Source organism: Lynx rufus, unplaced genomic scaffold (assembly GCF_022079265.1).
Source record: "Lynx rufus isolate CCGP_SWC_20201006 ecotype Redwood Valley unplaced genomic scaffold, mLynRuf1.p SCAF_3, whole genome shotgun sequence".
Lineage (NCBI taxonomy): Eukaryota > Metazoa > Chordata > Mammalia > Carnivora > Felidae > Lynx > Lynx rufus.
This window is the reverse complement of record NW_025814845.1, coordinates 169,118,535-169,141,463: the sequence shown is the minus strand read 5'-3', so window position 1 is coordinate 169,141,463 and position 22,929 is coordinate 169,118,535. Positions and strand designations below refer to the sequence as shown.

Below are 22,929 nucleotides of genomic sequence, written 5' to 3'. Positions count from 1 at the left end.
TCCTTTCCCCATTGTGTATTGTTGGTGTTTTGTCAATGATTAGTTGACCATATATGCATAAATTTATTTCTGGTATCTCTATTCAATTCCATTGGTCTATATGTGCATGTTTTAAATGTCTGTTCCATGCTGTTCCATGCTGTATAGCTTTGTAATATTGTTTGATATAAGGAAGTGTGATGCCTCCAGCTTTGTTCTTTTTTGCTCAAGATTGCTTTGGTGATTCAAGATCTTTTGTCGTTCCTACATATTTTTGGATCGTCTTTAATAATTTTCAGTCTATGGACTTTTCACCTCTTGGTTAAATTTACTCCTAAACATTTTTATTGTTTTTGATGCTATTATAAATGGGGTTGTTGTTTTTTTTAATTTCTTTTACAGATAGGTTTTTTTTTTCTTTAGTGTATAGAAATGCGGCTAATTTTTCTATGTTGTTCTTTATCATGCAACTTTACTGAATTCACTTATAAGTTCTAATAGTTGCTTGATGGAGCCTTCAGGGTTTTCTCTTTTTTAAGTTTATTTATTTATTTTGAGAGAGACAGAGACAGTGCAAGTGGGGGAAGGGCAGAGAGTTTAGAGAGAGAGGATCCCAAGCAGGCTCTGGACTGCCAGCACAGAGCCCAATGCGGGGCTTGAACTCATGAAGCTGAGATTGTGACCTGAGCCGAAACCAAGAGTTGGACACTTCACCGACCAAGCCACCCAGGTATCCCTGGGGTTTTCTATATATAAGATCATATCACCTGCAAACAGAAAATTTAACTTCTTCCTTTCTGAATTGAATGCCTGTTATTTTTTTCTTGCCTAATTGCTTTGGCTGGTAATTCCAGTACTATGTTCACTAGAAGTGGGGAGAGTGGGTACACTTTTCTTGTTCCTGATCTTAAAGGAAAATCTTTCAACTTTTCACCATTGCATATGATATTAGTTGTGGGTTTACCACATATGGCCTTTATAATATTGGGGTGCATTCCTTCTATACAGAATTTGTTGAGAGTTTTTAGCATGAAAAGATTCTAAATTTTGCCAAATACTTTTTCTGCATCTATTCAGATGGTCATATGATTTTTGTATTTCATTCTCTTAATGCGGTGTATCATTGATTACTTTGTGTAAGTAGACTCATCCTTGCATCTCATGAATAAATCCCACTTGATTATGGTGTACAATCCTTTTAATGTGCTACTGAATTCAATTTACTAATATTTTTGCTAGGATTTTTGCATCTATGTTCATCAACCATATTAGCCCATAATTTTCTTTTCTTATAGTTTCCTCTTCTGGCTTTGATAGAGCATAATGCTGGCCACATAAAGTGAGTTTGGAAGTGTCTCCTCCTGTTTGATTTTTTGAGATGATGAGAAGGAATGGCATTAATTCTTTAAATATTTGATAGAATTCACATGTGAAACCATCTGATCCAGGACTTTTCTTTGTTAGGAGATTATTAATTATTGATTTGATCTCTCTTGGTTTATTCAGATGTTCTCTTTCTTCATCATTTAATTTTGGTACGTTGTATGTTTTTCAGAATTCATCCATTTCTTTTAAATATTCAACTTGTAGAATTATCCATAATATTTTTTTATGATACTTTCTATTTCTGTGATATCAGAATTCACAGGAGAGCTGTGAGGTCTCCTCTGTCATGTATAATTTCATTATTTGAATCCTCTTCCCTTTGTTTCTTGGTCAGCCTATTTAAAGGTTTGTCAATTTTATTTATCTCTTAAAAAACAAAACAATTTTGGGGACGCCTGAGTGGCTCAGTCGGTTGAGCGACTGACTTTGGCTCGGGTCATGATCTCACGGTTTGTGAGTTCAAGCCCCGCGTCGGGCTCTGTGCTGACAGCTCAGAGCCTGGAGCCTGCTTCTGATTCTGTGTCTCCCTCTCTCTCTGCCTCTCCCCCACTCATGCTGTCTCTCTCTGTCTCAGAAATAAATAAACATTAAAAAAAACAATTTTGTTGGTATTTTTGGATGACTTTTCTTATCTGGAGTGAATAAGAAATTATTTGATATTTTCTTTAACGTGGTGCCTCATATACTCTACCATTGAAAGTCCTTGAACTTTCTAGCATGTGGTTGGTACACATACCTAAAATTTCACAAATACACATTCCTCACCATTTTGATATTTAGTTATTATAATGGGAAACTGTAGTAGTTAAGAATATGGATTTGCAATATAGGGCTCCATTAAATTATTAAAATTCTAGTTCCCTTTTTTACATTATGAATTTTGTTTTTCAATTCATTTCTCTATCACATGATATGAATGACACTGTAATGTTTGGGGGTGGTGGTATGGGAGGAAAGGAGGTGTATTACAGAAAGAAGCCATACTATTTCAAAATAACTGATTTTTTTGGAAGTATTATGTTTTCCATATATTCCTTTGTTTATAAACCTTGATGAGTTGGCTATTATTTTTAGTGTCCATTCTCAACTTTTCATCTTGGAATAATACACCCTTTCTAATCTGGCCTTATTCTAGCTGCTCAATTTCATATTCTGATATTTCACCCAAAGCTTCTGTCACACCAAAATTTCCCAGTTATCTGACTATGCCATACACACTGTATCTTTGCGTATTATGTTACTATTTCTTTCTAAAAAGTCTCTTCTCGGGGCACCTGGGTGGCTCAGTTGGTTAAGCATCTGACTTGGGCTCAGGTCACGATCTCAACGTTCATGAGTTCCAACCCTGCGTCAGATTCTGGAGTTCTGAGCCTGAAGCCTGCTTCGGATTCTGTGTCTCCCTCTCTTTCTGCTCTTCCCCCGCTTTCTCTCTCTCTCTCTCTCTGTCTCAAAAATAAATAAACATTAAAACAATTTTTTAAAGTCTTTTCTCATTTTGTCTGCATTGAAAAATATTCATTACCTCAAAGCTGAAACGTCACTCATTTAATGGCATCATAAGATGCCTTTTGTGTTTTACGAGTAAAGTCCATCACTTCTTCCTTTGGGCTTGAATGTATATTGGTCACAACACTATGAAAGCACTTGTGTTTGATTTTAATATTTAATGCAGTCTATGAAGTTCTCAAGTACACTCATCTTTACATCATTTGTGTACAGCATGGTCACTGGCACCACAGTATGGTGGTAATAATGGGCAATAAATGTGGCTGAATGAATAACATAATTGAAGAACCTATAGCTACTTCATAGTCAAACTAATTTTAAAAATTATGCCTATAACTTCACTAGATGTCTACTGTAAGATACTAATTAAGCACACTTATAACATTTACACATCATTTTGTCTAACAGAGATTAGGCGAAATGAATATTTATTATCGTGTTATTACTACTTTGCTCCATAAAAAATAAAAACGTTGCCCATTTGTTTCTGCTTTCTCATATATAGGCCCTCAGGAACCAATTACAAAAAGTAATGTTTTCAAGTGACTGAACCAAGAAGTTTTAATAGGACAAAAGGCTTTCGTCCTACCATTTTATCTCCACATTTTGTTCCAGAAGCAACCAGGCCCAAATCTTTAGAATTGCGGTATGAACTAAAAGTTTTGCACTCAGTAGTGACATTCTTCTTTGAAACCTTCTCAAGGTGACTGATCTTTTCTTCTCCAGGTAGAGACGAGTGCTTCCCTCTGCTGCAGTGTATCTTCCCACATTTGACATCTCTGAAGGAAAGGGAGAATATTCTCAGACTTGGGACCTGGAAATAAGGATTTCATAGAGACGAGACCAGCAGTGAAGCAGTTTGGTAACTTTTCTCTAGACCCAGGCTTATCAGTGGGCTGCCGAAGCACCGAGAGAGGCAGGATGAAAGGTTGGACAGTCACAGTCCTGACTCTGGGAACTGTGATGTAGAACGATCGTATTTCTTTAGATCTCTGTGATTGTCACAAATCAACATTAGCTCACGTTTCCAGAAGAGTATTTCCTATTAGTCATTTGAATTAGCATAATGTTAATCAAGACATTCGAATCTCTTTCTGGCACAGAGCACCCAGTTAATTCTCACAACAAACCTATGTCTTTGCTATTATTATAATACCCATTTGACAGATTGGGCAACAATTGGAAGGAAGAGGAGGTTAAGGGATCGCCCAGTTTCACCTAGTATATTTAGGAGCAAAGTCAAACTCGACCTAAGTCTTTTATCGTTTGTTTTCAGTCCATATCCCTCCGTGGCACATAAACAAAAAAAAGCCTTTCTGAGCATAACAAGTCTGGAAGAATGACACAGCTCATGGTTTTTAAAATCAGATCGTTCACTTCTCCCCTTCCTTCCCGTTTCAAGTTCTACGTTTCTTTCTGGATGTGGCTTCACTCGCTTCCTTCTTTCTGCTTCTTTCCACCCCTTCCCACTTTACTTTCCTCCTCCTCCTCCTGTTTGCTCTTTCCTATTTTTTGCAGCTTCTCTTCTTCCCTTTCTTTCCTAGGAATTTTAACTCTTGCCCATCTTTCTTCCTTATATTCCACGACCTTCAGCTCATAACTACAGTACATAAATGCCAGTTCCACTCCCAGGGTTGTGTCCTTGCTGCCTCACTCCCTCTCTTCCTAATCTCAATCAAAAGAGGTTAGCAGCTGTCAGAACAAGAGCCGTTCTGGTTCTGATTTCACAAAAACGCTCTTAGAAAGCACTTGCTTTTCTTCACGTGGTACTTACTTCTCTTCGCAGGGAATTAATCCGTTTTCCTTATTTTTGCAGTATCCAAATCTATTTCCCTTTTTATTCATCTCATAGCAGAGATCAGAACTGTCTTTCACCTCTAGGATCCAAAGTAGTATGATTAAAGTAACGCAATAAAAACGTGAATGTTATACATCACACAATACCTTATTTTTCTAATCTAATTGAAATGTCAGTATCAGGGGGCGGGGAGGCAGAATGGGGTAAACAAATCACTTTAAAACTATCCTATTGCATCAGGAAGATATTTTACGGCAGAGTGTGGATATAAAAAAAAGTAGCAAACATACCTTAACCCACATACCGAGGCAGTTAATTAACATTAATGGTAATATCAACTAATTTTTTTTTTAATTTTTTTTTAACCTTTATTTATTTTTGAGACAGAAAGAGACAGAGCATGAACAGGGGAGGGGCAGAGAGAGGGAGACACAGAATCTGAAACAGGCTCCAGGCTCTGAGCTGTCAGCACAGAGCCCGACGCGGGGCTTGAACTCACGGACCGTGAGATCATGACCTGAGCCGAAGTCGGACGCCTAACCGACCAAGCCACCCAGGCGCCCCTCAACTAATATTAAAGGTAATATCCAGAGAGATTCTAGGTGATATCTGGGAAGAATGCCACAAACGGCGTTATCTTCAAACTAGCCCATAAATTTTTACAGGATAATAATAGAAAGAATGGCTATTATCGTTAGCAGCCATTTGCGGTAATCGTCTCTCACCATTATCAAAGAGTTCAGAGCACTGACCATCCCGGGTGGGGCATTTCCCCATGAAGCAGTAACCTTTTGCATTCTTGCAAGGAACGCCATTTACTTGGAATTTGTCCATAGGGCATGCAGAAGAGTGGCCCGTGCACACTTCAGGAAAATCACATTCATCTTTTGCTGGCCTGCACACGGACCCTGATTTTTTCATCTGTTGAAGAAAAACAAAAAAGACTAAATCTTGGGCATATTCAGGTAGCTTAAGGTTAAGTCAGCAGGGGAGGGTTGACCCGTTTAATTTATCGTAAAAAAAAAAAAAGTTTGAAGGTTGGATCGTGACTTTCTTCTCCATTCCACTGAGAATTGTTATCATTAGTAAATGCTTTGGTGTTTATGTAATTTCAGGAGTGACAGGATGGTTAGAACAGCATTGGGCAGAACCAGAAAGGACATAAAATGGAGAGGTGAGCAAGTGCTCTGCTCATCCTGCTCTAGTACATTCCGTCCCCAGCACACACACAACCAGGACCCCCTCCTGCCTGTATCTATAATGAGGCATCTCCACTCCCAAGAAATCAGATCTCTCCGTATGAACCAGAAAAGTGCCCTGACTCATTGCTGAAGGAAAGTACATGAAAATATTCTCTTATTCAGCCATTCAATAGGCACTGAATTGCGATGAGTTCTAGAAAGATTTGAAGATGAAGAAGACATGTTTCCTTTCCTTGTGAGTTCCGAACATAGTGGGTGAAAGAAATGTCATTAAACCTTTGGACAGAGTCATTTGGACATCTGATTGCCCTTTCTGGGAATAGATCTCCATGTACTAGTTATTCCCCACTTTTAAATCCCAGTATAATCCTTTCCCCTTCTATTTCACTGTTGTTAGAATGACACCCAAGCTGAGGTTAAATAGGTTGGTAATGATTTCGTAAAGGTTGGCCAAGAACAAGAGTAATGTTGAGCATACAATTCTATTCCTAACAGAACATATGATACCTGCTTCTTCACTCCCCAGACCATAGATCACTGCCAGGGCTTAACGCCAGAACATCTCAGAAGAAGCTTTATTGGGGCCAAGCAAGCATAACCCTAATCTGGGATTAGTAATGTAACTAGTAATGGACAGACAATTCTGTGGTCCTCTGTATCCTTAATAAACTGAAAACGGAGAACCCAGTCTTAGCAAAGGTCCTTACCTGACAAGATTCACAACATTCTCCTTCGGCACAAGTAAATCCTGGCTTCAACACACATTTGTTTGCATCACAGCAAGGATTGCTGCACTCCTGGCAACAAGCAAAAGTTAAAGATCGGAAATGGGTTGGTAGTTAGGCTCCTGTTTAATAAGCTGTGCGTGTATATAACTTATCGTTACTTGTCTTTCGGTTTGAAATGCAAATGCATTATCCTTGGTTAGGACATGTATGTGAAGACGATTCCTTGTAACTGGTCTTTGGGACTTTTACTTTGTTTCCTTCCTGTTTGGCCATTCAGTACTCCACACTCAGTGAATTTTCCCTGGCAGGGTACAAAGCCCAAAGCTTCTGACCTTCCATTTTCCTTTCCACTCTTTGCAAGGAAGGGTCCTGCTACTGCTTTATACTAAAGGTTTAATATGAAATAATAGAACTTCTGAAGACATAATTTAACATTTTTCTCAAGATGCTAAGTATTTCAGGCTGGATTTTGTTGCTGTTGTTAACGCTTCATTAAAAACTCATGGACACTTAGGCCCTGTCTCCTCAAACGAAATTAAAATTGCAAAAGAAGGGGCGCCTGGGTGGCTCAGTCAGTTAAGCGGCCGACTTCGGCTCAGGTCACGATCTCGCGGTCCGTGAGTTCGAGCCCCGCGTCGGGCTCTGTGCTGACAGCTCAGAGCCTGGAGCCTGTTTCAGATTCTGTGTCTCCCTCTCTCTCTGCCCCTCCCCTGTTCATGCTCTGTCTCTCTCTGTCTCAAAAATAAATAAACGTTAAAAAAAGTTTTAAAAAATTGCAAAAGAAATTGTCTGCATCCTGTCATGGACAGCACTTCATATGTTAGAATGAAACTGTAGAACTATTTTAAAGAACAGGCATGGGCAGACGCATCAATTTCCAAAGTTAAGAGCCTCTTCACATTTAAGGTGAGACATTTGAAAACTCTGGACATGTCACTGTCCTCACTCCGATCGTGCAGTCTCTGGTTCGCCACACAATTAGATTTATTTTGAACTGTAGTATTTGTGTGTATACCACAAATACGGTCTTCAGTCCAGTAGTATCAACGTGACCTTGGTGGTTGTTAGGAATAAAGGATCTCCGCCTCACTTCAGGCCTCCTGAATTAGAAAATCCACAATTAACAACATCCCCAGGTGATATACATACACATAACTTGAGAAGTAGCTGTTTAGGACTCATACCTACATGATAAGCTCTCAACCAAAATAGCCTCTATGTTGGAGAAGAGCAGATTAAGAATTACTCTAGGGGCACCTGGGTGGCTCAGTTGGTTAAGACTTCAGCTCTCGCTTTCGGCTCAGGTCACGATCTCAAGGTTCGTAAGTTTGAGCCCCACATCCGGCTGTGAGCTGACGGCATGGAGCCTGCTTGGGATTCTCTGTCTCTGTCTCTCTCTGCCCTTTCCCTACTCGTGCTCTCTCTCGCTCTCTCTCAAAATAGATATTTTTTTTAAATTAAAAAAAAAAAGAATGACTCAAACATTTGTCTTAAATCTTCTTCTAAGTGTTCCAGAGACCAAGGCTGTAATCAATATGTGGAAGGTTAGAAGGTTTCTGCTCAATTAAGACAGAGTTTTCTAATCACATGAACTGTCCAACTGCGATATAGACAAGCTTCCTAAGGTCCTGAGTAAAACTCAATTGACTGACTGTGGAGAACACATTGTTACTGTGCATGAGATCAGACTTAATGACATCTAGGGGGTTTTCTCACAAGAAGAGCCAATTAATATATAAACGAGGCAAATGTGATACTGTGGGTCTCCAGCAAGATCATTATGCGTAATTCATGACTTGGTAAGATGCCTTGCAATGAGGCTACGCCAATAACTTGTTTCAAAATGAGACAAAAAAACACATTACTTAACACTTTACAAGAAATATGGTTGATTAAAGGCTACTTATCTGCCTAGGTTCTAGCTGAGCACAAACTTCGTAATTTAAATACAACATCATTGGGGCGCCTGGGTGGCGCAGTCGGTTAAGCGTCCGACTTCAGCCAGGTCACGATCTCGCGGTCCGTGAGTTCGAGCCCCGCGTCGGGCTCTGGGCTGATGGCTCAGAGCCTGGAGCCTGTTTCCGGTTCTGTGTCTCCCTCTCTCTCTGCCCCTCCCCCGTTCATGCTCTGTCTCTCTCTGTCCCAAAAATAAATAAACGTTGAAAAAAAAAATGCTATACTAAATTCTTTAAAAAAAAAAAAATAAATAAATAAATACAACATCATTTGCAAATACCTGAACAGGGCCACAGTCGCACTCTTCTCCTTCGTCCAACTTCTTGTCTCCACAATACGGGTAATCACTTAGCTTATCAGAAAATGGGACATTGAACAGGCACGTCGGATTGTAATCCTTCACGTGTTGCAGGTACCGAATTCTGTTGCACTTACTGAATTTTAGTGCCGGAATGCTAGAGTTTAGATGAGCGAAAAACAAAGATTAATTTTATCCATGCATACTGGGGGAACAGCTATGAAAGTTTTATGAGGGATTTAGAAAGAATAAATATAAACGATCAACTCTAAAAGTCCATTTACTTCTCCTACTCTTGCCTTAGTGGAATACGAGAGTAGCGACTGGGCTTTTATAATACGCAACGTCTACTGAAACAGGCAACGCATGCCATTCTGGTGAAAATACTCTGACTATATCTCCTCCAGAAAGTCCTCCCTGAAGCCCACAGTTTAGACTGAATGGCTTGCTGCCCCATATCACTTTTTGCTTGTGCCTCTTGCCATCATCTACATAATTGTTTATCATTCATGCAAGATTACAAGCTTCTCAAAGCAAGAAAAGGTTCTTCTTCTTCTTTTCCAGTAAGCGCTAGTTTAACACCGTAAAAATTGTTTATCGTTCATGCAAGATTACAAGCTTCTCAAAGCAAGAAATAGATCTTCTTCTTCTTTTCCAATAAGCGCTAGTTTAACTCCGTGTCTGGTACAAGAGTAGGTCTCTGTAAACATTTGTTGGAACAAAGGATTCATTTGGTAACATCTCACACATCCTAGGAATGCACCATACTTCTGAAAAGTTTAAAGATTCACAAAACTGATATTCACCTCCCTTCTGTCTTCCTCTTGTTTTGACTCCCTTGCCATTATTGACACGATTGGGTACAGATGTACTTTTTGAGCCTTAAGTGGGTTACTTTGGGATGGTGGGGTTCTGAAAAACACTACTAATTATGTAGATAATGATATAAGATCAGCTGTCAGTTACTTAGTTCTTATTCCGTGCCAGTCACCATAATTTGGGGCTTTCACTATTTTACTTCATTTAATCAATATATAGAAGCACTGACCATCATCAGCAAACACTTTTCTTATATGCAATGCACTGCGTCCCCTCTGTGAAGGAATTCCAAGACATGTAAGGTTTAGGACCTGGATGCACATAATTCACAGCATGATGAAGGGATATATATATATATATACACACACACATATATATATACACACACATATATATATACACACACACACACACACACACATATATATATATACACACACACAGGATATACAGTCCTATATTCTGTAACTATTTATAGAGTGTATCTGGGACTTTTCTAGATAGTGTGATGAAATAGTGAACGAAGCAGACAAAACCCTCTGCCTTCATGAAGTTTATAATTTATTGGAAAAATAAAATAATAAGCTAAATAGCTAAAGCATAGACTATATTAAATAGTGATTAATACTAAGAATGGGGGGGGAAATGCAAAGAAGAGGGGATAGATAATTCCCGACAGGGTGTTATGAGGAGACAGGATTGAACAATTGGATCAAGTGGCTGGGGGAGGCTTGGCTGAGAATAACATGTGAGTAAAGATTTGAAGGAGGAAATTAGAGTTTATAACAAAGATGATAAAACGAGGCACATTGAGTGTATCCCTCCCCTATGCACCTTAGTGCAATTTACTAATTAATCATTGCATACTTTTGTAGTATGCTCAGATGGAGTTTTAAATTTTCTCTCACTGTATCACTAGGACAGACACTACCAACTGATAAGATTTAGACCCCAAAGGGAAGCCTATCACGGCTGGTTTTGTAAGAGAATTTACGGAATATATTAGGAAAATTTTCACATAATAACAGTATATCCCGATGATATGGAGATCTAATCAAGAGCCAGTCGCAAAATATCTAAATGTCTTCTCTGCATGGTTTGAGCCTTACCTTCCACCGTGATCCATCACGCATCTCTCAAAAGTACAAGTACACGGGTAACCATTATGCTTCATCCCAAGGCTATGCCCCAGCTGATGTGCAATTCTGCTTGCGACTACATTTAGGTCAGGTAAAAGATCCTAAGGCCAAGAAAAGATGTGCATCAGAAATTTCTATAAGATAATGCACTCTAGGACATAGTGTTTCGAACTATTGGTCGAGACCCAGTTTCTAGCTTCTGGTTAAGTAGTACTTATCTGAGAGGCCACGGACTTAGTTATCTCCCTGTCTTGCCTTCGGGTCCTTTAATTATATAATGATGTTGGACAAATGACCTTCTGAGGGTCTCTAACACTAACATTTTGAAATCCTTTTTTTGCGGCACAGTAATAGTCACTGTTGGATTTCTATAAACTCATTCTTACAAATAGCTAAAAACGATAAACTAATGTCCTACACAATACAATAAGCATTATTGATTTGCCTTTTATATACTAGATATTCAAAGAGGGCAAAAATAAATATGCGAGGTTCATGTTTTCAAAGTACAGTCTTACACTGCACAACAATGTTGTGTGATCCTTGCGGAGGAAGTTTCTGCTACGAAAAAACCCAGAAATTCAGTGATTTGAAATCCCAGGCAGGGTTGATTGTTACCTGTGTTTTAGCTCTAGTTCATGTTTTTATCTCTATGTTAATGACTAAAAAATTAATTTCCAGAAAGGAGTGGGATATTAGGCTACTGTAAAGGTAAAATTCCTCTAATTTGGCTCTCTCATTGCACTTGTTTGAAATTTAAAATGTGTTCTGGACGAGTTGCAATGTCATAATTGGAGTGGCGACAGCCTGTGTTAGATTAGACGGACTCCACTATGCAGAATTTGTGTTATTAAAATACCGGAGTCAAGGCATAATCATAAAAATATCCATTTAAGAAAGAGATCATGTACTAGGTTTTAATTTCAAGGTCTTAATAAGACTGAAATAAGATTACTTGGACACCATTTACTAGAAGCTTAGTGACTTGGGAAAAATACCAGATAAAATAGCTAAGTCAGCAGTTTGAAGGCCTTATTCTTCCTGAAAATGAATTGCAAGGTTGTCTTGCTATATGCTATTTTAAATGGTTTATGCACTCCCTTTTCAGCATGAGAACAATTATCACTTGCTAACTCAGCCATCAAGTTTTGTGCACTTTATGTGTCCTTGTAAATAAAGACACATTATATTTAATATGCCAAAAAGCTTTCTTAGTTTTTGTATGTTCATTTGTGTGTGGTGTTCTTTTAAGCTCTGAACAACACTCGTTTACTTTCATTGTTCATCTATAGTTTTTATAAAAGATTATTTTCTGATTTGATCAAAGAAACATAACAGCTTCATCATGACATATCTTGGTGGGAATATATGACAGAATGCATGCGTGTTCTCTTCAGCGGGACGCAGAAAATTTACAAAAGTTTAATTCAAACTTTTTGATTAAGTAACATAACTTCAATAAAACACAGCCTACCTTAACGACACTGGAGGAATAATAAGGCAGGCATATACCCCCTGGATAAGAAATTCCTTGTGCATTTGTGTAGAGCCACTTCCCACTGGAAACAAGGTGCAAATACACTCTTCAGTCTGAGGTCATAGTTTAACACAAAGATTGAATTGCTACGAACCCTCACAATGCTAGTATCTTTGCACATAAAAGTGCCTTTTGTTCTAGAGTTCTAGAATTGAGGATGATCTTAGTTGTTATTAAGCTCATTTAAAACCTGTGGTATATTAGAGGCATTGAAACAGTACAGTCTGAAGTTGAAGTCTTAAAAAAAGTACTTTCTAAAAACATAATAAGGTGAGAGTCCAATTTTCCATGGCTTACTCTATACTCAGTTTTGGATAAAACCACTTAGACCAAACAATTAAGCTAAAAAATGTTTGGAGGGAAAAATACAACACAGTGAGTAGACTCAACACCATGACTAATTAATTAGCTATAGTTGAAAATTTTTAGAAAATTTCAATCAACCATAGAAATTCATAGAGGACTTGATAGCTATAATCAAATATTTTAAACAGTTGTCACGTGAACTATTCTTGGATTACCTAAAAAGACAGATGTAGTTGTGTATGTTAAGGGAATCCAGACCTGATATGCTTTCAAGAACATTTAGAGTTGAACCACTTTAAAGACAGTGATCATGAGCTGGAGGACCACACTTGGAATTTAATTAAGAAGGTTCAAATACAAGGAAGGTGGTCAGGCTAGATGACCACCTTTAATCTTTAACTTTTTTGACCAAGAAGATCAAAACAGAAATATGCTCTATTTCTTTCTTTGCTTTAGAAATGTTGCACATTTTAGTCTCAGTGTTTGGCTACACATCTTGGAAGAACTTAGAATTCTGGTCTTGCTAGACTCTGGAGATCTTGGAAGAACACCACCTATGGAAATAAAGCATCAGAGCGAGCACGGTCTGATTTTGCTCAAGGTCACTTAAGAACAAAAGTCACACCATGATAATGCCATATATATTGTCTCATCCCTTCTGGTTCTCTGTGAATATAGGCAAAAAGACGTCCAAGAAGCTCAACACATAAGAAGTCTCAAATATGATGTCCGGTTAAACATTTAGTAGCACTTTTCTCATCTCCGTATTTGCAGACGTACTATTGGTGTAAGAAGCTACTGCTCAGGATAAGAGACATTGAGGAAAGCAAAGTTTTCCGTTTACAGCCATGTAAATATTTCTTAACTATTTATTATTTTAAAACACAGGCCCAAAAAATAGGCAAAGAGATTAATCTTGCCCACAACAAAGGTCATGGTGATATTTTACTTTAACCTCTGTAATTTTAGGGCAAACTGGTGCATGAATATCTGAGTCCAAGTCAGGTACAACTATGACCCTCTGCAGATGTGTGCTGGGGCCATTCCAGATATAAAAATAAGAAATGATATTATTTTGGAGGTGCATTACACTCTCATCAATCTGCCAAAGAGCTGGACTCCAACTATAGGCTTTGGAAGGTTCACTGTTCTGAGTTCGAACTGAAAGTTAACACTTACCGCTGTGATGGCGGAAAGCACATTTGTTGGCCATCCACAGACCTTAGGAGAAGCACTGCTATTATAGGAAAATGAAGTGGGATAAGTGGGTACCATGGTTATATACATAGTAGCCTTAAGGGCACCAGAAGAATTGCCGAAAGATTCCATTGCTCCAAAGGTGTGTTTTCATAATTTAATTAGGATAACAGGACTATGGTTAACACAAGGTGAAGATCAGTTCGGCTCCACAATTATTTATCATTTTCTTATAGGCTGAGTAGTGTGATAGGTATTTTGAATTACAAAAATATGATAAAAATGCCCCCCATCCCGCTTTAAAGAATGATGTAATACTGTACGTAAATCCCAACCTTTACTTAGGAATATTAACGCTGTGATAGATTAGTTAGTTGTCATCTTTAACAGCAGAAGAGATGCTCTTGAGAGGCTAGTCACTGGATAGGGACACTCTGTTGAGGGAAAATATCCAGGGAATGAGGATATTCCTTTCCACCAGAAAGGCTGGTTTTGGTGGTGCATTGGAATGGCATAACATGGAAGGAGTTAGTGTTGGATGTTGATAAGTGAATCAATTCTAAAAGTACATTGCTTACCTAATGACATTTTCAACCCTGCCCAGAATTGGAAATATATCATATGTTTACTTTCTAGTATTAGCCAATACTAGAAAGAAAGAATATGAAAAAGTTCACTTATAAATTTTACGTATGGCTAGACATAACATTTTGTCACTGTGTACTATGCAAAAGTCAATTGTTTTAAAAAGTATTTGGTTGCTGTTCATTTGTTTTATTTTCTTTTTTTAATAATCCACCTAAGTTACGCAGGAAAATAGAGAACTTACATACCTGAGTAACAGAACGTGATCAAAATTATTCCTTTTTTTAAGGAATATTTCTTGCCAACTTGAAAAACGCAATAAGGTGTTTTCCATATTTGAATCTATGTCTATTTTATCTCCATTTGTCCACATTTCAAGGCCAACCAATGTCACATGAATGTCCACGGTTTTATAAATCTGTTCAAAGGGGAAGTAAGTTTTCACAGAGTCAAGTTACAGAAGGATCCTTCATTGTTACTATATTCCTTTATATTGAAATAAGTACTTTTAACATGTGAGGTACAGGGGTGCCTGGGTGGCTCAGTCAGTTGAGTGTCCGACTTCGGCTCAGGTCATGATCTCGCGGTTTGTGGGTTTGAACCCCGCGTCGGGCTCTGTGCTGACAGCTCAGAGCCTGGAGCCTGCTTCGGAATCTTGGTCTCCCTCTCTCTTTCTGCCCCTCCCCCACTCATGCTCTGTTTCTGTCTTTCTCAAAAATAAATAAACATTTTATAAAACAAAACAAAACAAAATATGTGAGGTACATCAACAAAAAAGCACAGGCCTTATTTTACAAATGGTTACATTGAAACAGAATGTAGAGTAAATTGGCCAGAATCCTGGGTGGATTATCATGACCGACAAAGACACTTGACTAAAAAATCATATTCCCTTGGCCCCTCTGGGTGGCTCAGTCGGTTGAACGTCTGACTTCAGCTCAGGTCATGATCTCACAGCTAGCAGGTTCTAGCCCCACGTCGGGCTCTGTGCTAACAGCTCAGAGCCTGGAGCCTGCTTCGGATTCTGTGTCTCGCTCTCTCTCTCTGCCCCTCTCCCACTTGCACACTCTCTCTCTCTTGCTCTTTCTCAAAAGATAAACATTAAAAACAATAAATAAATCAGATTCCCTTTGAGCTGTCATAAACTTTACAGACACTGGGCTCAAGATGTGCCTAGAATAAATAATTTATTAAGGCTCTGAGATTATAACTGACCTACGTGAATTCACTAACAGTGACACACTGAGGACTAAATGTACCTTATTTATCTCTCCATTTAAGTCATTAGCTGGTTCTATGGCAGATTAGAAGGTTGATATTGACTTTCAAAGACTAATAGCTTAGCTGCCATATTTTGTTTGATTTTTGGAACTACTTAGTAGTCTGAGAAATCTTACCCGGAGACTGCTCAAAACAGGCACCAATAGCTGTAGCCCATAAGCCTTCTCACCCCTATTCCCATTTGCTTTTGTAAACTCTAAGCTGGCAGATAGTTTGATGTCATCACAAGAGAAGATAAAGTTTAAGTACACATTATGAGGATTTTGAGACAAAAACTGTATATAGCAGCCAATACAAAGTAGATTGAAAGAAAGGATGAATAAGAAACTGAATGGAGAGCTCACAGAATTAGTAGAGGATGCAATCGTTACTACGAAGCGTGATATTCATGGATAAAGAAGATATGGTATATAACGGAGTGTTACTCAGCCATCAAAAAGAATGAAGTCTTGCCATTTGCAATGATGTAGATGGAGTTAGAGTGTATTATGCTAAGTGAAGTAAGTCGGTCAGAGAAAGACAAATACAATGATTTAACTCATATATAGAAGTTAAGAAACAAAACAGGTGAACACTGGGGAAAGGAAAAAAGAGAGAGAGGCAAACCATAAGAGACTCTTAGTTATGTAAGAGATTAATGTTACCGTTTTATGTTTTTTTATGATTTTAATTAGCATTCCTTTTCTTCCCCTCAAAGAAATCCCTTTAGCATTTTTTGTAAGGCAGGTCTGGTGGTAATGAACTCTCTTCCTCAGCTTTTGTTTGTTCAAGAAAGTTTTTGTCTCTCCATTACTGAAGGACAGCTTTACCAGTCATAGTATTTTTAGTTGACAGTTATTTTGATATTACATTCTCTCTTGGCCTAAAAAGTTTCTGTTGATAAATCTCATTTATAATGGTAAGTATATAGTCATTGTTAGATTCTGCAATTTGGTAATAGTGGTATATAAGTCATGACTCTAGTTTAAAAGCTAAAAAAAATGAACATAGCAAAAAAAAAAACCCATAAGTACAATGTGCACAATGCTATTTGTTACAAAATATTTAAAAACCATCTAAATTATAACAGCAGTAATCTAACATGTCAGGAGAAAAAGGAGAAGTGCAAAGTATATGAATTCTAAGTTGTTATCAGGTTCAATCAGGATGTGATAAGTTTGATATCTTATGTAAACCTCATGATAACCTCAAGGGAAATTTTTCTGGCAATTATACAAAGGAATACAATAAAGAAGTCAAAGTGTACTGATACTAAAGATATCAAAACACAAAAAAAAGACAGTAGGATAAGAAAAGGGAAAAATGGATCTACAAAACATCCAGAAAACAATAAACAAAGTGGCAATACTAGGTTCTTACCTATCAATAATTACTCTAAATGGAAACAAATTAAATTCTTCAATCTGAAAGACATAGGGTGGATGAATGGATAGAAAAGCAAAATACAACAATATACAGCATACAAGACACATTGGCCCTACAGACACACATACACTAAGAGGGAAGGAATGGAAAAAGACATTTCAAGCAAATGGTAACTAGAAGGAGAAAGAAAGAAAGAAAGAAAGAAAGAAAGAAAGAAAGGAAAGACAAGTAGTGGTAGCTATATTTATATCCAACAAAGTAGATTTTAAACTAAGGGCATTAGTCAATGATAAAGGGGTCAATATATCAAGAAGATATAATTATATATATATAACTCTGTATATATAACTATATATATATAACTATATATATGACTATATATATAACTATATATATAACTATATATATAAAACTATATATATAACTATATATATAACTATATATAACTATATATATAACTATATATAACTATATATATATAACTATATATATAACTATATATATATAACTATATAACTATATATATATAACTATATAACTACATATATATATATATAATAGTTATATATATATATATATATATATATATATATATATATATATATACCTAATACTGGAAAACCTAAATATATGGAGTGCCTGGGTGGCTCATTTGGTCAAGTGTCCGAATCCTAATTTTGGCTCAGGTCATGATCTCATGGTTCTTGAGGTCGAGCCCTATATTGGGCTTTTTGGTGATGGCATAAAGCCTGCTTAGAATTCTCTCTCTCCCTCTGTCTCTCTGCTCCTCTTCAGCTGTGTGCACATTCTCTCTCTCTCTCTCTCTCTCAAAATAAATAAACATTAAAAAAAAAACTTGAAAAAAAGAAAACAAATATACAAAGAAAAGCCAGCAGAAATAAAAGGAGAAATAAACAGTAAAGCAATTATAGTTGGGCCTTTAATACCCCACACTGAACAATGGATAGATCAGACAGAGAATCAATAAGTCAACAGTGAATTTGAACAATGCTTTAGCCCTAATGGACCTAACAGACATATATAGAACATTCTATCCAACAACAGAATACATATTCTTCTTATATGCACATAGAATATTTTTGTGATAGACTATATATTAGGTTTTAAAACAAGTCTTAGCAAGTTCAAGAAGACAGAAATCATACCAAGTATCTTTTTTGAATATAAAGGTATGGAACTAGAAACCAATAACAAGAGGAAAACTGGAAATTCATGAATACATGAAAATTAAGCATACTCTCCTGCACAATCAATGGATCAAAGGAGAAACTAAAGGGGAAACAAGAGTTTCTTGAGAGAAATGAAAATGGAAACACAACATGAAAAACTTATAGGATGCATCAAAAGCAGCTCTAAGAGAAAAGAAAGTTCATAGCCATAAATGCCTACATTAAGAGGTAAGAAAGATCTCAGATAAACAACCTAACTCTACACACTGAGGAACTATACATATTTAAAAAACACCAAACCAAAACAATAACAATAAAAACTGAGCCCAAACTTAGCTGAAGAAAGGAAATGATAAACATTATAGGAGAAATAAATGAAGTAGAGAACAGAAAACATTGGAAAAGATTAACCAAACTAAAAGTCAGTTTTTTAAAAAGATGAAGAAAATGGACAAACCCTAGCTAGACTAAACAAAACATAAAGGACTTAAACCAGCAAAATCATAAATGAAAAACGGGGCGTTACAACTGATATCACAGAAATTTAAAGGACAAGAGGCTGCTATGAACAACTATATGACAAGAAACATGACACCTAGGAGAAAAGCAAAAAATTGGAAACATACAACTTACCGAGACCAAATCAACAGAAATAGAAACTCCGAATAGACCAATTACTAGTAAGGATATTGAAATAATAATCGAAACTATCCTAACGAACCCCAGGACCAGATAGTGTAAATATACCAAACATTTAAAGAATGAATACCAATAATTCTCAAACTCTTCCAAAAAGAAAAAGAAAAAGAAAAAACTCAAAGGGAAGGAAACACTCCAAACTCATTTCACAAGGCCAACATCACCTTGATACCCAAACCAGAAATGGATACTACTAGAAAAGAATACTTCAGGCTAATATCCCTAATGAGTATAAATGCAAAAAAATCTCAATAAAATGTCACCAAATTGAATTCAGCAGCACATTAAGAGGATCATTCACATGATCAAGTGGAATTTACCCTGGGATGCAAGGGTCATTCAAATAAACAAATCAATGAATGTGACATATTACATTAATAACACGAAAGAAAAGAATCATAAGAATCATATCTCAACTTGACAAAATTCAACATTTTATTCATTATTAAAAAAACCTCTTAACAAATTAGGCATAGGTGGAACATATCCCAACATAATCAAAGCCATATATGACAAGCGCACAGCTAACATCATGCTCAATGGTGAAAAAGCTTTTCTTCTAAGATCAGGAATGAAACCAGTACCCACTCTTAGCAACCCTATTCAACATAGTACTGGAAGTTCTAGCTACAGCGATCAGACAATAAAAAGAAACAAGGGTATCAGAATTGGTAAGGAAAGTAACATTGTCTCTATTTGCAGCCATGATTTTATCTATAGAAAAATCCCAAAGACAACCCAAAATTGTTAAGATCTACTCAATGAATTTAGTACAGTTGCAGGATACAAAATTAGCAGGCAGACATTTGGTAGCATTTCTAGACAATAACAGGGAAATTTCTGAAAAGAAATAAAAATATTTATCCCCCACATACACGAACGTCAAAAATAATAAAATACTTAGGAATAAAGTTAACTAAGGAGCTGAAAGATATGTATGCTTAGAAGTATAAGTTGATAAAATAAATCAAAGAAGACACAGATAAATGCAAAGGTATCCTCTGTCCATTGAGTGGAAGAATTAATAATGTTAAAATGCAAATACTACTGAAAGCCATCTATATAGTCAATGCAATCCCTATCAAGATTCCAATGACAGTTTTTATGAAAGTAGAAAACAAACTCCTAAAGTTTATATAGAACCAAAAAACACCCAAATAGCCAAGAAAAAAAAAATCCTGGGAGAGACAAAGCAGGAGCATCACACTTCCTGATGTTAAGTTTTATGTAAATCTAAAGTCATCAAAACAGTATGGGACTAGCATATAAAGAGACAAATAGTCCAATGGAACAGAATCAAGAGCCCAGAAATGAACCGAGGCATATGCAGTCAACTAATATTTGACAAGGAAGCCAAGAACACTCAGTGGACAAAACATTATCTCTTCAATGTATGATGCTGAGATGATTGGGTATTGACATGTAAATAAATGAATGAAGATGAACCAGTAACTTATGCCACTCACAAAAATGAATTCAAAGTGGATTAAAGACTTACATGTTGAGTCTTACTATGAAGATCCTAGAAGAAAACAAAACTAAAGCTCCTTAGCATGGGTCTTGGTAATGATTTTTTTGGATATGACGCCTAAAAGCACAAGCAATAAAATAAGAAATAAGAAATGCGACTGCATCTCAAAGCTTCTACACAGCAAAAGAGTCCATTAAAAAAGTGAAAAGATGGAATGGGAAAACATATTTACAAGCCATATATCTGATAAGGGGTTAATATCCAACACACCTAAACAACCCATCAACTCAATAGCAAAAAAAATACAAATAACCTAATTCAAAAATGGGCAAAGTACCTAAACAGACATGTTTTTCAAAAAAGATGCATGAAAGGCCGATAAGAACATGAAAAGATGTTCAACATCACTAGGCATTAGGATAATGCAAATTAAAATCACGATGAGGTATGATCTCATGCTTGTTAGAACGGCCATCAACAGATGCTGGTATGGATATGGAGAAAAGGGAGAAAATCAATCAATAAAAAGAAACAGGAAAACAAAAAACATAGGTGACTATGAGATATAACTGTTTCACACCACATTGTTCCTCCCTTTTAGAAAAATGTGGGGAGGGTTTTTAATAGCCATAGAAATAGGCTTAAAGCTCAGAGAATATCTACTTCCGGCTCCGATGTACAAAACTGGAAATAATATCGCTTCTACCCTGACAGAAAGAAAAAGCCAGAGAATCTACAAAGTCATATCAGATCGGACCGTAAGTTAGCTGAGGTAACAGGGCAAGTAAGATGATGCCTGACATCTCGGGAAAGATTGCTTCTTTAAGGCAGAAATGGTACTGGAGTATCTCCCAGCAGCAGAGCATGCTGAGCGCCATACAAGACATAAGAAGAATTTACCAGACATTTTTAAGGAATTGCTAAAGGGCAAGTACGTGATAGAATGAGTATGGGATCCTCTGAGAGACACAGGCATAAGGAATCTCACACCTATGCTCAGAATCTTCTCCACGGGCCTCCTCTGCATGCCCATGAAACCATGGAGGGCAGAATGGGAGACTTGGAGGTCCCCTCCTCTGGTGGGATAGGCTTGAAGGATGAGAGAAACTGCTGACTTGGGAACATCTTTAAACCTACCAGACTCTTGCTCTCCAGAAAAACAAAAGCACTAAGCTGCTGTGTGACCTTCAGAAAAAAATTTTTTTCCTGTTCTTATCTCATTGTTCCTTCTTTCCTCGTGCTCACTACGGGCTTAGTTTGCTCTTTTTGCAGTTCCTTAAGGTAGAATGTTAGTTGTTTATTGATATTTTCTTTTTAATTGATATATGTTTGCATTTATAGCTATAAACTTTCCTCCCAGAGCTCCTTTTGTTGCATCTCATACGTTTTGATAGGTTATGTTTTCATTTTTTGTACCAAGATTTTTTTCTTATGCCTTTCATTTATCCTTTGGTCCATTTGTTGTTCAGGAATGTGCTCTTAAATTTCTGCATATTTATAAATTTTCCATTAATCTGACTGGCGTTGCTTTTTTAGTTTCATACCACTGTGGCAGGAAAAGATACTTGATATCATTTCCATCTTCTTGAATTTGTTGAGATTTGCTTTGTGGCCTACTCTATAATATATATCATGAAATGTCTCTTCTGCTCTGGAAAAGAAATGGTGCATTCTGTTGCTCTTGGGTGAAAAATTCTGCATATACCTGTTGGTTTCATTTGGTCTATAGTGTTGTTCAAATCCAGTCTTTATTGATGATCTGTCTGTCTGGATGGCATATCGATTGCTGAGGGTGGGGCATTTTTTTTTTTTTATTCTCTCAGAACTCAAGTGAAAACCTATTGTTACTGAAAGAAGGGAAAAGAAAAACCAGAAAAACAAACAAACAAAAACCTTCTGCCCCTGGAGGACAGACAGGAAGCTGTCCTAAGGCCAGAGCCTTCTAGGTCTCCTACCAGTGAAGGAAGAACATAAATGATGAGAATAATCTACCCAAAGACCCCATGGGCAGAGCTTTCCTAAAACAGGATAGATCAGGGTAACAAAACTCTCTGGGTCCCCTAACCAAGCTAGAGACCACTGAATTAACAACAAAAACAGATTACTACTGAAGGAGAGATAAGAATTGTGAGTGCAGACCTTTCAGCTCTGACTCTTAACCAAGGCCTGAAGCTGAGGGTGAAGTGGGGACAAGGTGGGTGAAGCGGGGACAAGGTCTCCAACAGTGCTATGTTCTGGAACAGTGATTTTAAATGTATTAATGGATTTGATGTATGCATGATGAGTTTTCAAGTCTTTATATGTTGCTTTATAAATTTTGTGGTTGCTAACCAATATTTGAAATTTATTTAGATGTTAAATGTCATTCACTTCAAAACCCAAAATCTCAGAGCTGTGTTTCCTTTATTGCCTTACAGTTTTCAATGGATTTTGGTTCATTAGTCTATGCAGTGAATTTCTGTGTTTTGGGCCGTCTCAATACTGAGC

General features: G+C 37.0%; 1 protein-coding gene across 1 annotated transcript in view; it reads right to left on the bottom strand.

Annotated features, from left to right (window-relative positions):
* The window catches only part of ADAM7 (ADAM metallopeptidase domain 7), a 68,449-nt gene that overhangs the window by 13,412 nt on the left and 32,108 nt on the right, over positions 1–22,929 (bottom strand). The window contains exons 9-16 of the mRNA XM_047092323.1: positions 14,685–14,854; positions 12,286–12,370; positions 10,782–10,912; positions 8,836–9,010; positions 6,579–6,668; positions 5,395–5,590; positions 4,646–4,748; positions 3,461–3,650 (exon numbers count right to left, since the gene is read on the bottom strand). Coding sequence (XP_046948279.1) covers positions 3,461–3,650; positions 4,646–4,748; positions 5,395–5,590; positions 6,579–6,668; positions 8,836–9,010; positions 10,782–10,912; positions 12,286–12,370; positions 14,685–14,854 — 1,140 coding nt within the window. The remainder of the gene's footprint in view (positions 1–3,460; positions 3,651–4,645; positions 4,749–5,394; positions 5,591–6,578; positions 6,669–8,835; positions 9,011–10,781; positions 10,913–12,285; positions 12,371–14,684; positions 14,855–22,929) is intronic.